The 11733-nt window shown below is 43.6% G+C and overlaps 1 protein-coding gene across 1 annotated transcript; it reads right to left on the bottom strand.

Moving 5' to 3' along the window:
* Window positions 1-3258: 3258 nt before the first annotated feature.
* NFKBIZ (NFKB inhibitor zeta) lies at window positions 3259-11527 on the bottom strand. Its single transcript, XM_027648803.1, has 12 exons — window positions 11427-11527; window positions 10854-10993; window positions 9928-9964; window positions 9724-9827; window positions 8853-9616; window positions 8292-8397; window positions 7815-7961; window positions 7261-7324; window positions 6467-6636; window positions 5701-5811; window positions 5415-5582; window positions 3259-4754 (listed from the first exon to the last, which is right to left on the bottom strand). Exons 2-12 carry the CDS (start codon window positions 10980-10982, stop codon window positions 4701-4703), a joined length of 1854 nt encoding a protein of 617 aa, XP_027504604.1. The 5' UTR covers window positions 10983-10993; window positions 11427-11527; the 3' UTR covers window positions 3259-4700.
* Between the last annotated feature and the right edge of the window lie 206 nt (window positions 11528-11733).

Below are 11733 nucleotides of genomic sequence, written 5' to 3'. Positions count from 1 at the left end.
GTAGCACTTCCGTACTAGTGTGGTTCCCAATTTCGTTAGTGCTGCCTTGAGTGTTTTGCTATCGGTGATCGGATCAAAAGAAATACTGTAAGATTAGACACTGGTCCATTAGCCAACAACAGTAAGGAAATTTTACCAGGAAACAGAGCTGCCCATATGGGCTTTGTGGACAGATGAGCATTCCTAGGTAGCAAGACTACCTGTCAGGAACAACTTCATTTCAAGGCTAGTTCTACCTCATTTACAGGCAGAAATAACAGCAGTCCAGGGGCAGTGGGGGAAGGAAGTGAAATGCTGCTTGAAAGGTGCCCTGATGTCTAGGGATGCCACTTGCCTTTCTAAACCCAAGCATAGGCCAGTGTCTGCACAGCAATGTTGGTCCTCATCCTACTCATGAAAAGTAAAAGGTGTGGTATCACAGGCTGGATGACACTTCACCAATTTGAGAAGGATTCAGTTGTAGGACCCTCCCAAGCCACCAGTCTCACAGGCCAAAACTACCACCAAACACTCATGAAAAGTAATAGATAAAAAATAGAAGAATTTGGTTTCAATACATTGAAATACCAGGTCAATTTTTGGCAGATACTTAATTGCAGGACCCTGTTCTTTGTCTTTATATGTTTACTGCACTTTAATCATCCTCAGCCGCTCCCTTACACAGGAGAGCATATATATTTTTTAAAGAAAGGCAACCAGTTACACAAACTGTCAGGCGAAAAGAGCAAGCAGTTGATGTCGTATCTTTACAGTCACTTCTACCACACCCAAGTCTCTCTAATAATGCACTTCCTGGCTATGGTTTTATTGTCTGATAAAAATATAAAATGAGCAACGGATGTGGGAAAAGTACTTTTTCCATCTCCAGAAGCAGAACTCATTTCTTGTAAATCATGGATTGACACCTTCCACAACTCCAGCCAGATGAGTAGTCCACAAAAATCAGAAAGCAACTCTTTACTGAGGTTTGCTTACTTAGACAAACAAATCAGAAACATCTTGAGAACAAAGCACCATGTGTCTTAATATTCCTACTCAGACCTAAGCCAGAGTCTCTTCTATCTCTACTCCAACCAGAGAAATAAATGGTGAGCCTGCATCCACATAAATAAAAGCTATTCAGTACTTTCCCAGCACCATAAGTTTTCAGGAAAACACTATCAGCCTGCAAAATATTTAGTGTTGCTTCCTCTTCAGTAAAAAGGGATTGTTTCTAATAGCTAGTTATATCATGTTAGATATGACAGGCCTTTCCAAGATCACAGGAGAGAAAAATGAGTCAGTTAGACTAGGGATGCTTTGTTGTGAAATTGCTACTGAACTCTTGAGACAATGAAATTAGGCTCTAGGTAAAATTAAATTAGCTTCAAACACTTCAGTCTTCCCTTAAGAATTTTCTGACTTGGAGTGCCAGGAGTGCCCCTTCCAGAAGGGCACAAGTGCCACTGAAAGTACCACACTGCTTCTAAATGCCTCTCACCAGCACCACCTACTTCATGCTCAAGCATTGGCTGAACACATCTTAATATTCTGCCAACCTTATAAGTCCAAGGGACTTTATCCCTTTATGAGATGACTGAGGCAATGCCACCCAGAAAGGAGAGCCAGGCAGTCAGATCAGACTGATCTGAAGGCCCAGAATATCTCATCAGCAAATCTTTTTCTTGTATAATCACCTTTTATAAAGACAATGAAAATTATCTGGAAAGAGTACTATTGGGTTCTTCATAAAAAGTATATACCCAAGACAGGGTCACTTGCAGTGAGAGGAGCAGATGACAGCATCTTCAACACCATCTAGACCTAATTAGCTGTTCACATAAAGCAGTGCCATTTCATCTTTGCATATCCTAACTAGAAATTCAATTCCATTTCCACTCTCTATCATCATTTCCCAGTCTTATCTGCTAAAAAATGCAGTTTCCTCTCTCCACCACCTTACCTCAGCACAAAAAGCCATTTTTTAGACTTTCAGCAATTAGTTTTTGCACAGGGCAGGAGCAGAGCAACTGCAAGCATGTCCCTGAAGGACTCAAGTGGTTGCAAGGTGATATTCCTTCTCATGAAGGGTACAAACAGTATCGGTGAAGTAAGACTGAACCCATGAACCACTACCAGTCTAGGCACAGTGATTTGAGTAAAGAGAATAAATTAGTCTGGTATCAGGCCTGTGAGTGTCCATTAGCAAGTCCTCAGGGAAGAGTTGTGAGTAGGGTAAGCCTGCAGGACAGTGCCTCAGCACAGAGTGAGCTGCCTCACACGGTAAAGCTCTTCAGTAACTCTCCCCAAAAATGTTATTCTTCTAAGTACGCACCCAGGCTCTCCTGCATCAACAAGTGTCTTGTTTCTACCATTTTTCTACTATCTCTAGGAATTGCATCCTATTGTCTGTTGTGTGCTTGCTACCTTCATCAATATCTTCCAGGTCTCATGCTGGGAGAGCAAGCAGTTCATCCCCACCCAGTTTCTCTGGCCTGTCCTGGCTCTGCAGAACTGCCCTAGTTTACTCTCTTGCTCCCTGGAAGGAAGCTCCTACACACCTCTGGGCCTCTTCCAGTCCCCACACTTTCACCTGAGGGGACACCCTGACCACCCAGAGCAGTAAGGCAGGGGCAGACATAGGGTTTATACAATAGCATAGCAGCAGATCCTAATGCTTCATTCGCTTTTCCCTCTTGACTATTGCCATCTCACCAGTTTCATGCTCGGCAAGGACAGGCTGTCACAGCAGCTTTTCCTCCTGAAGGATTGCTGCCAGCTCAGAGCCCATCTTCTTATCTGTGAAGCACAGCCCACCCCCATGTGTATGGCCCCATTTGGCAACACAGACTGCCACCTGTGCTAAGGTGACCCTTGTGCCTGGGCCACAAGAACTGAGGGCCAAGGCAAGGAAGTCATGGGGAGAACATGAGAAAGTTCTTGTCAGAACTTTCAAGTACACAGGAACAAATGTTCAGGTGAAAACCTGCAATTTGGACAACCTGGTGACTATTATTTCTATTTGGGGCATATCTACTAAATACACAAGCAATACAACTGCACAGTGCATGACCCAGAATATCCAAGGCACCAGCTTCAAAACCAGCATCAAACAAGGGAAAGCTTAAACAGCAGGATGGAGAGACTTCATTTCATCCTTAACAAATTACCTTTGGGCCTCACAGTATTACCATGCTAAAATCAGATTTATCTCAAGCTTGATTCCATTGTCATTGTTTGTATCACACACAGTAACCACCAACATTTAATTATCATGTTTATTCAAACACAAGTTACATGTGACCCTTCAAGAAATACATTGCAACCAAGCCTCCACATATCAGATTTTTTCATTTAGCTTGTCTACAAGACATACTTTGTCAAAACAGCAGAATCAGACTAATTAAATGGTTATGGCAGAGAATTGCATGTGATGCAAAAACAGCTTAAGAGCAAAGACCATACAGAGAACGCATTACTGGATTACAGCCCAGCACAGATCATTCAGAAAGTGATAGGAGGAAGTTTTTTCCAACAGAACACAAGTATACAGCATCATTAGTATACATTTTGCATTAATAATCATAATTATTAAAAAACAGAAAAACATTAACTTCAAATATTACTTGGCTAACCACTATACCTATAAGGTAAAACCACAAATGGACTAACTCTGCTCAGGAGGTGGAAAACATTAAGTCTCTAGAATTAACTAGAGCTCAATTCAGTAAGCTACTTATGCATGTGCTTAAGCCCTACCAACATAGTGGGGCTTACACATGTTGAAGTATTACAATTAACATGGAGATATTTCAGCATGCATCAACAGTTTAAGTACATGCTAAATACTTGCACTGAATCAGGATCATATCCCTTAAAGTGCAAGTTACATATACACTATAAGAGCCACGATCTTTCTCTCTCAATCTATTGTTCCATCAAAAGAAAAACCCCTACTGGGCATGAGAAAAACTGGTAGCCCCTTGAAGAAGCATGGCTTTTCATGTGTTATTAACAACAGTGCCAGGACAACCTTAACTGTATTTTCCATCTTCACTCTTTCAAAACAACAGAATTTACCCAATTTGCACCAGTCTAGTATTAAAACTCTATATGCAATTTGCAAGTTCAGGATCAAGGAACTTGTTTCTTCAGGTCATTCCCTAAGTGATCAACAGATTCTTAGAAATATACAGCTGTACAATAGTGCCAGTGACTATATACAATCCTGCACAAGATATTGGAAGAAAGCTAAAAAGTTACATAAATAAATGTTCAACTTCAAAAATATTCAATTTCTCTTGCACTTAAGTGTTATTTAAAACACAAAACATTACAAAGGCTGTATTGTTGAACTGTATCAGTTCTCTCTAAAAAAAAAAAAAAAAAATCCTGTAGAATTTCCCTTGTCTACAAGTTATCTGTATGGCTGTTTAAATAAAATCAGTGTTGCCGTAGCTGTGAAATCCAGGTATCCAGGCAAATGTTCCGCATACTTGGGAATTAAACATTCCCGTTTGGTCAGAGGAATTTGATTGTTGGGGTTTGAGGTTTTGTTTTTAACTCTTATATAACCCACTATATAATAGTGAACAAAATGCTTTTGTTTCATAGAAACAACTAACATTTGCCCACACCAGGCAAATGGTCTATTTACAGATACATTAGGACTGCCTGACTGACAGTGAGTGTGAGTTGCTGAACTCCAAGAAACATGGAGCCTAAAACGGCGACACTCTCTGCTGAATCGCCTTCCCTTTTAGGATACGTCTTATCTGGAGAAGAGAAAGACACAAAAACATTAGTATTCATCACCCTAAAGCGAATCATAATCTGAAAATAAAACCCCACCCTAGACCCAGTTTTGCACTCCTCATTTATCTAAGCCTAGGTTTTGAGTTCAGTTACACAAGAATTGATCCAATTTTACACCACTTGAACCAATGAAAGGCAATAGTCAGCAACTCAGTTGTGCTTAAGTTACAAGTCTCTTATGCCAAGAGTCACCTCTTTGATCACATATTTAAAAAGTTCCCAGGAAAAAGGGATTTTCTTCATGTGTTACTTGGGTCTAAGAACTGCCTTTACTAATTACGACAAGAGCAACAAAAGCACAATCATGGGTCATACTGAGACAAACCGAAGAAGGAGTATTACCTCCAGTATGTTGCAAGGTTACAAAGACAAAACCTATCTTGACAGGAAAAAGCTTTTGAGATGGAAAAAATAAAAGCTACAAGTGAAACCTAAAATTTCAAGTATTTGTATATTCTGCCTGATCTTGACATTGAAACTAAAGATCTCTGAATAAAGTGGCACTTGTTAAATCTTTTCCTTAAAAGCTGCAACTCAAAACCCAAAAGAAATTTTTGGAGAGGAATAAAGCTCTTGGGTAGATAGGGACAGATGGAAGGAGAGGGTTGTTATGATTTTACCTGTTCTCCTACAAGGCCATCAGGAACCAGGTGAACTGGCTGTTCATTCTCCAAGTTTCTGGCACTTGGATCAGCTCCCTTACGCATCAGCAGGCGCACAGCATCCAGCTGGCTCACCCGATACTGCAGGCTAGCAGCCACGTGGAGCGCTGTGTTGCCATTGTAAGCCTGAAAACGACAAAGTAACTCCATGAAGAAAAGGTGGGGGCATGAGACTCAGGACACTCGCGGTGCCACACACGAGCACATCCCAGATTTTATCTGCATTACAGGAAAACTACCATACCTTGGCATTAACAAAAGAGAGGCAGTTGGGCAGCTCCAAAAAGAGACGAATAAGCTCCAGGTTTGCTTCTTCTGCCGCCAAATGTAAAGCAGAGCGACCACTTTTGCGATCCTATCAAAAAAGAAACTGTTAGTCTTCCCTGCAGGTGCTTCACCTATCCAGGGTGAACATGCAGACAAACAAAAACAGAAAGCAAAGTAATTGCAGAGTGTTGAACAAGCATAATTGCACTACAATTCCTCAAAAGTCAACCTGAATATATATTTTAATATCAACACCTGATGAACAGTGGACCTGAGCTCATCTGGAGGTAAGCTTACATGATGTAACATTTTGATATTTTGGCTAAGTAACAGTCTGGCCCAGCACAGACCTGAATGCACATGTAAGCCATTTTTAATTAAATGTTGTAGTTCAAGAAGAAAGTATCATCACTATCCCATTATGGATACCTCAGAGTGCTCCAGAGATATTCTTACTTTTACAACACTACTAAATGCAGCCAGTGTACAGTCATTTTTAATCCAGAAATTAGACTGTCACCTCCCTCTTTCCCTAGGGTTCATTTGCATTGATAATACCTTGCTCCCTGCTCTGAATAAATGCAACATTCTCATCCCATTTGGGTAAATTAAACTGTAGGGAAGCTTTCAAATTAGTCTACTTCCTTTGTAATAAAGCTGAAATGTGGCGTGGGAGAAAGCGACATGTTCTGCTTCCACATTCTGTCTGGATCTGGCACTTCAGACTAAACCATTTTACTTACTTTTGCTTCAACAGAGGCTCCCATTTGTATCAGAGTCTTGATAGTTTCTACAAGGCTCTTGTTTCTCAGCAGGAGCTCCTGGACCTCAGGGGAGTGAGGTGGCTGACTGTTCTGCAGTTCATGCAGCACAGCATTATGGGCCAGAACCGCACAGTGCAACGCTGTCATACCTTAACACAAAAACAATTAAAATCATCATTAATGAACAAGTACAATACAGAAGTATTGCCTGGCTGCTTGTTTCAAAGGCTGGATAAAATTGCTTCTCATCCCATTAAGCCCAGGGATGGTTCCATATTTGCAAGTGACAGCGACTGCTCCTAAGCAGCTTGAGATTTGGGTTGTCCAACACTGGAGGAGTTAAGTAGCAACCTACTGTGAGCTCTCAGTCAGCAGATAATGAAAGAATCAATTTCTAATATATTTTTTTACAAAATATACATTAGAAAGAGCTGTTTATGGAAAAGAAGTCCAAACAAAGCAGCTCTCGAGTGCCAGAGATTGTGGCTTCTGTATCCACTGATGTATCACTGGCACTCAAATGTTTTAAACAACAGCCAATTACTACCTACACTCTCAGTGCCAAACGTGGCAATCATATGCAAGAAAAAAGAGGTCCTGACAGACACAGACTAACCATGTTTTTATCTGACAGATGTCAGTTGCAACTGTAAAACTCAATCTGACAAAGAAATACTCCATTTTCTTGCTTCTCAATCCAGGAAAACATTCACATCAGCACCTATAAAACATTGTAATATCCAGTAACTCTGTAAATTATCTTAACTACTCACCATCATAGTTTGTTGCCTCAAGGTCCACATACTGATTGCTTCCCATGGCTCCCTTTTGGATTGCCTACAAAAGCAGGAACAGGTACACATTTAGGTCTTATCCAAACCACATACCGCTTCAAGTTTGTATACAGTCTTACTGCAACAAAGTTGCAATAAAAAGGGCATTCCTGTAAGTGTTCAAGACCAGGCTGGATGGGGCTCTGAGCAATCTGATCTATTGAAAGGTGTCTCTGAACACAACAGGGTAGCTGAAACTAGATAATCATAAAAGGCCCTTCCAACTCAAACCATTCTACGATTAAGGGGAGACTTATTTATTCGTTTGGTAGACTAGAGGATTCCAGCAAATGACTTCAAAATGTTGGTGAGAACCTTAATGTGAAATTCAGTCTCACTTCAAGCTGCTAATGTAGAGCCCTGAGACACACTCACAGGGCTACCCAGAGAGAAAAGATAAAGGAAGGAGTGATGTTTCCAGAGTTTCCCCAAGACAACTAACACAAAGTGTAAGTGTTAATGGCCGGGGCAGAGCTGTGCCTGCTGGTTCTTACCTGGAGGACCTGGGCATGCCCCTTCTCAGCACAAACATGCAGCGGCGTTCTACCCCAGCAGTCTGTGGTGTTGACTTGAGCCCCCAAGCTAACCAAGTCCTGCACAATGAGATGCTGGTTGGCAGCCACAGCAACCTGGAAAGCGCTCTGCAAACATCAAGAAGAAAATTTAAGCTATTAGTCATCTGATCTCTAACAGGAAAGAGCAACTAAAACAAACAAAAAGCCTAGTTGCCTGGTATTATTTAAGCAGTGATTATGAATACTAGGAAGCCAGGACAAATGAAGCAGAACACATAGTTTTACCAGCTCAAGGTGATCCCAAGAAGTATTATTAGCTCAAGGTTAATATTAGTATGCAGGCTAAATCTTGGGGTTAATATTAAATAAGCATTTCACCACATCTTTCTCAAGGTCCAGACATGCAGAAAGCACTCAGGTGTACAGAGCAGGTGCACAGGTTTTTGAGAACCTCACCTGGCCATTGTGCTCTTTAATATCCAGCATGTGCATGGCAGCCATCTTCCTTGCAAGAACATAGGAGAGTGCTCGACGACCCTGGGCAACAGCAATGTGAAGGAAGCTGCAGGAAAGAGGGGAAACGGTTACACCACCATACAAACCAGGGCTCAAGACATCAGAGATCCGAACACATGGTAGGGGGTGTTATGCTGCCAGCTTCAGACCTTCTCTGCATAACTAAGACAGGAACATGGATACTTTCTTACCAGGGCAATTTAAAGCGTCTAAATTTGAATGTTTTTCTCTCCACTTACCACAGTCTATTGATAAGTACTCAAAATTAGACAATACAAACACCTCATCTACTCAGTGTGCTGCAACTCTTTGCATCACACCCGCCAGCAAGACCGCATGCTTTGCTTGATTACCTTGAACTGCTGCACTCATGACACAAACACTGCTACTGAACAGCTTCCACTATACCACCCTGCCTTTCAACTGCCTCCCCAGCCCACCAAAACGCAAAACCATTCCCCAACCTCCCACATCAGAAACACCAAGATAAACGGCACTCACGTGTCTCCATCCGAGTCTTTTGCAAGGAACTGGTCTTGAGATATGTTAGCCAGTTTGTTTTCCTCCTGCTCCACTTGCCATTGAAAAAATGACTTGCCCAGCTGCGTCGTGCTTCTGGCAATGCTTTGATCGGGTAGAGAGACATTCAGAGCAGCCAAAGAGACACTGCGCTCCAGACCACCACAGATGTTGCTGGAAAGCAAGCTGAAGTTCGGGGCGTGAGGGGCAACATCAGCCTGTGGGTGGGCACTGGTCAGAGGCTGGAGGGGAGTGGAGATGCCCTCCGAGCCTTCAGAGTCATTCAAGAGGGAGGAGAAGCTCTGGGACGGGCAGTACTGCAGTTCATGGCTCTCAAAGGTGTTCTGCTGGTAGGCAGGAGACTGGTCATTGGCAGCAAACGGCCTGTACTCCAGGGAGGCATCTGAAGGATAACTCTGTGACAAATCTTGGTTCTGGGATGGGGGAAACTGGTAGTGTTGCGGTGGATCAAGTATATGCTGGTTGGTATGATCTTGGAATGGTTGGTATTTCTGGGATGGTGAGAAAGCCTGTGTTCCTCGGCTGTCCTGGTACTGCTCACCGGGCGAGCCGTGACTGGAGACAGAGTGCATCCAGCTCACCTGCACCGTGTTCAGGGAAATGGGGCTCGACTCGTTCTTGATGTTTATGATGTTCTGCAGCAGATCAGAACTACTGTCATGCTTTGGGTCATTTTTATGTGTCTCTTCCATGTTATCCATAGAAGTTGGTGTCTGGGGTGGTGTCTGACAAGAAGAAAAAAAAAAAAATCAAAACAAGCCCCAGAAAGTTGGAGGTATAGTTGTATGTAGTAGTTTCTGATTGTATAAAGCAAAAATTGCTACAAACTTACCAGGAGATGTGGGTGAATATTTGCTTGGCGTTTGAAAGAAGGTCCATCAGAAAGGAGCTCAGGAGCCTTTCTTTTGCCACTGTGACCTAGTATGCTCTTCAGCTCTGTTGAAAAGTAAACAAATTTAGAATCCATTTGGAGGTTACTCTTACAACTGATTTAATACTGCAAGGTATGTATACAAAAAAAAAAAAAACAGTCTACCTGTGTATGGCTCGTAGTTCACCAATCCTCCTTGTGCCTTTCAAGAAAAATCCAGATTATTCTGTTAGTATAATGTTATTACAAGGGGAAAAAAAACCAAACCAAAACAAACAACAACAATAAAAGCATCAAGAAAGTAGCAATGACTTCCTTCATAAACACAGAATACACCTTATAGTAATTCTAGTACATGGTTGTCTAACCCTAACTTAATTGCTTTTAATTAAGGTTAGAAAATGGAAATACTTTCATGAAATTTAAATGAAACCCACCATTTTTCTTTAGGCTTTTTAAGCTATTTGTTACAATACCACAAAACTCCAGAAAATCTAGAGAAAGATACTGTTCCTTCCCAAGGATTTCTTTTAAACATGAATAAGCCAGTCGATTTTACAGTTCCCCAACGCCGTGAACTTTTCTATGCAAAAATCTTCCAGTGACACACTCATCTAGAAAGCTTACAAATACACACTCAGAAAAACTATTCTAATAAAATCAAAAACACCCTTTATCTTCTCAGAATTTCCTGTATTTTTTCTGTCTTTTCAGACTGGAAGTGGAAGGGCCTACCTTTACACTGTGTGCTCCGCACAGAGAAGTGCAAGAGCTTGACACACAAATCTCTCCCGAGATGAATGATCTCATTGCAGTTAACAGGGAGTTTCTGTGGTTTCGTAACACAAATGTATCTTTACCCAAACTCCCTTTAGAAAATAAAGCTTCGTAAGAACATTTTTAAGTGCTTCCTTCTCCCACGGTAAACCTTTCCACAGATTTCTGCCCAGCAGTATTCTTCCATTATGCGTTGAAAAGGAAAAACACTGATTCCAGCCACATCAGATAAAGCAGCAGCTCATTTCTAGCGTTATCACAAGGCACAGTAACCATTAAAAGCAAATATGTCAGTGTACAAAAATGCCGGTTACCTTGCTTTCCTCGGTGGCGGGGCCCGAGGACATCTGTTTGCTGCTCCTGAAATGCAGCAGGAGCTCCTTCACGGAGTTCTTCACGCGGACGCCCTGGAAAGGTCCTCTGTGCTGCTTTCCCCCCCCCATGTGTTGGTCAACTGTGAAGACACGGAAACAAAGCCCAAATTTTAACCACTGATTCCGTTTTCACAGAACAAAAAAAAAACAAAAACAAAAACAAAAAAAAAAAACAAAGCCAGGAAACCACCTAAATCCCTGGTTAGCAGAGAGGAGCCAGTGCGCTGCCCCCCGCATCTCCTCCACCATCCCACGGGCGTGCGGCTCCTCCGCTGCCCCCTCGCCCGGGCACCCCCCCGGCCGCTCCCGCTTCCAAGAATGGGAACACTCCGGCGCTGGGCGTGCAGCACCTGCGAGCCGCGCCCGCCCGACGCGGCACTCCCGCTTTTCACCGCTTCGGCGGCTTTTCAACCCGAAAGGGTCCGCGACCGGCTTCGCTCCCCGTAGGGACAAAGCGCGGACCGCGGCCCCGCGCCCTCCCCGCCGCCCCCCGGGCCGGAGGACACGCCGTACCTTGCAGCGCGGGGCGGGGGCCGCCCCGGGGGTCCCTCCGGCCGCCGCCGCGGCTGCTCACCGAGAGGTCCGAGTCGGATCCCGGCGAGCCCGGCGCGGAGGAGTGCGCCGGCGAGCAGCTGCCCTCGCTGGAGTGGGGCGAGGCCCCGTAGAAATAGGCGAGGTTGATGGGGCTGCTGAGGGCGCCGCCGTCGCCGCCATCGGGCGCCGCGTCCCGGCTGCTCTCCACGATCATGGCGGTGCCGCGGGGCGGCGGGCGGCGGCGAGGGGCGGCTGAGGGCGGCGGAGCGGGAGCGGGCACGGCCAG

Source organism: Corapipo altera, unplaced genomic scaffold (genome assembly GCF_003945725.1).
Source record: "Corapipo altera isolate COAL_440 unplaced genomic scaffold, ASM394572v1 58, whole genome shotgun sequence".
In the NCBI taxonomy this organism is placed as follows: domain Eukaryota; kingdom Metazoa; phylum Chordata; class Aves; order Passeriformes; family Pipridae; genus Corapipo; species Corapipo altera.
The sequence above is the reverse complement of the archived record's forward strand: the minus strand, read 5'-3'. Positions and strand labels throughout refer to the sequence as shown.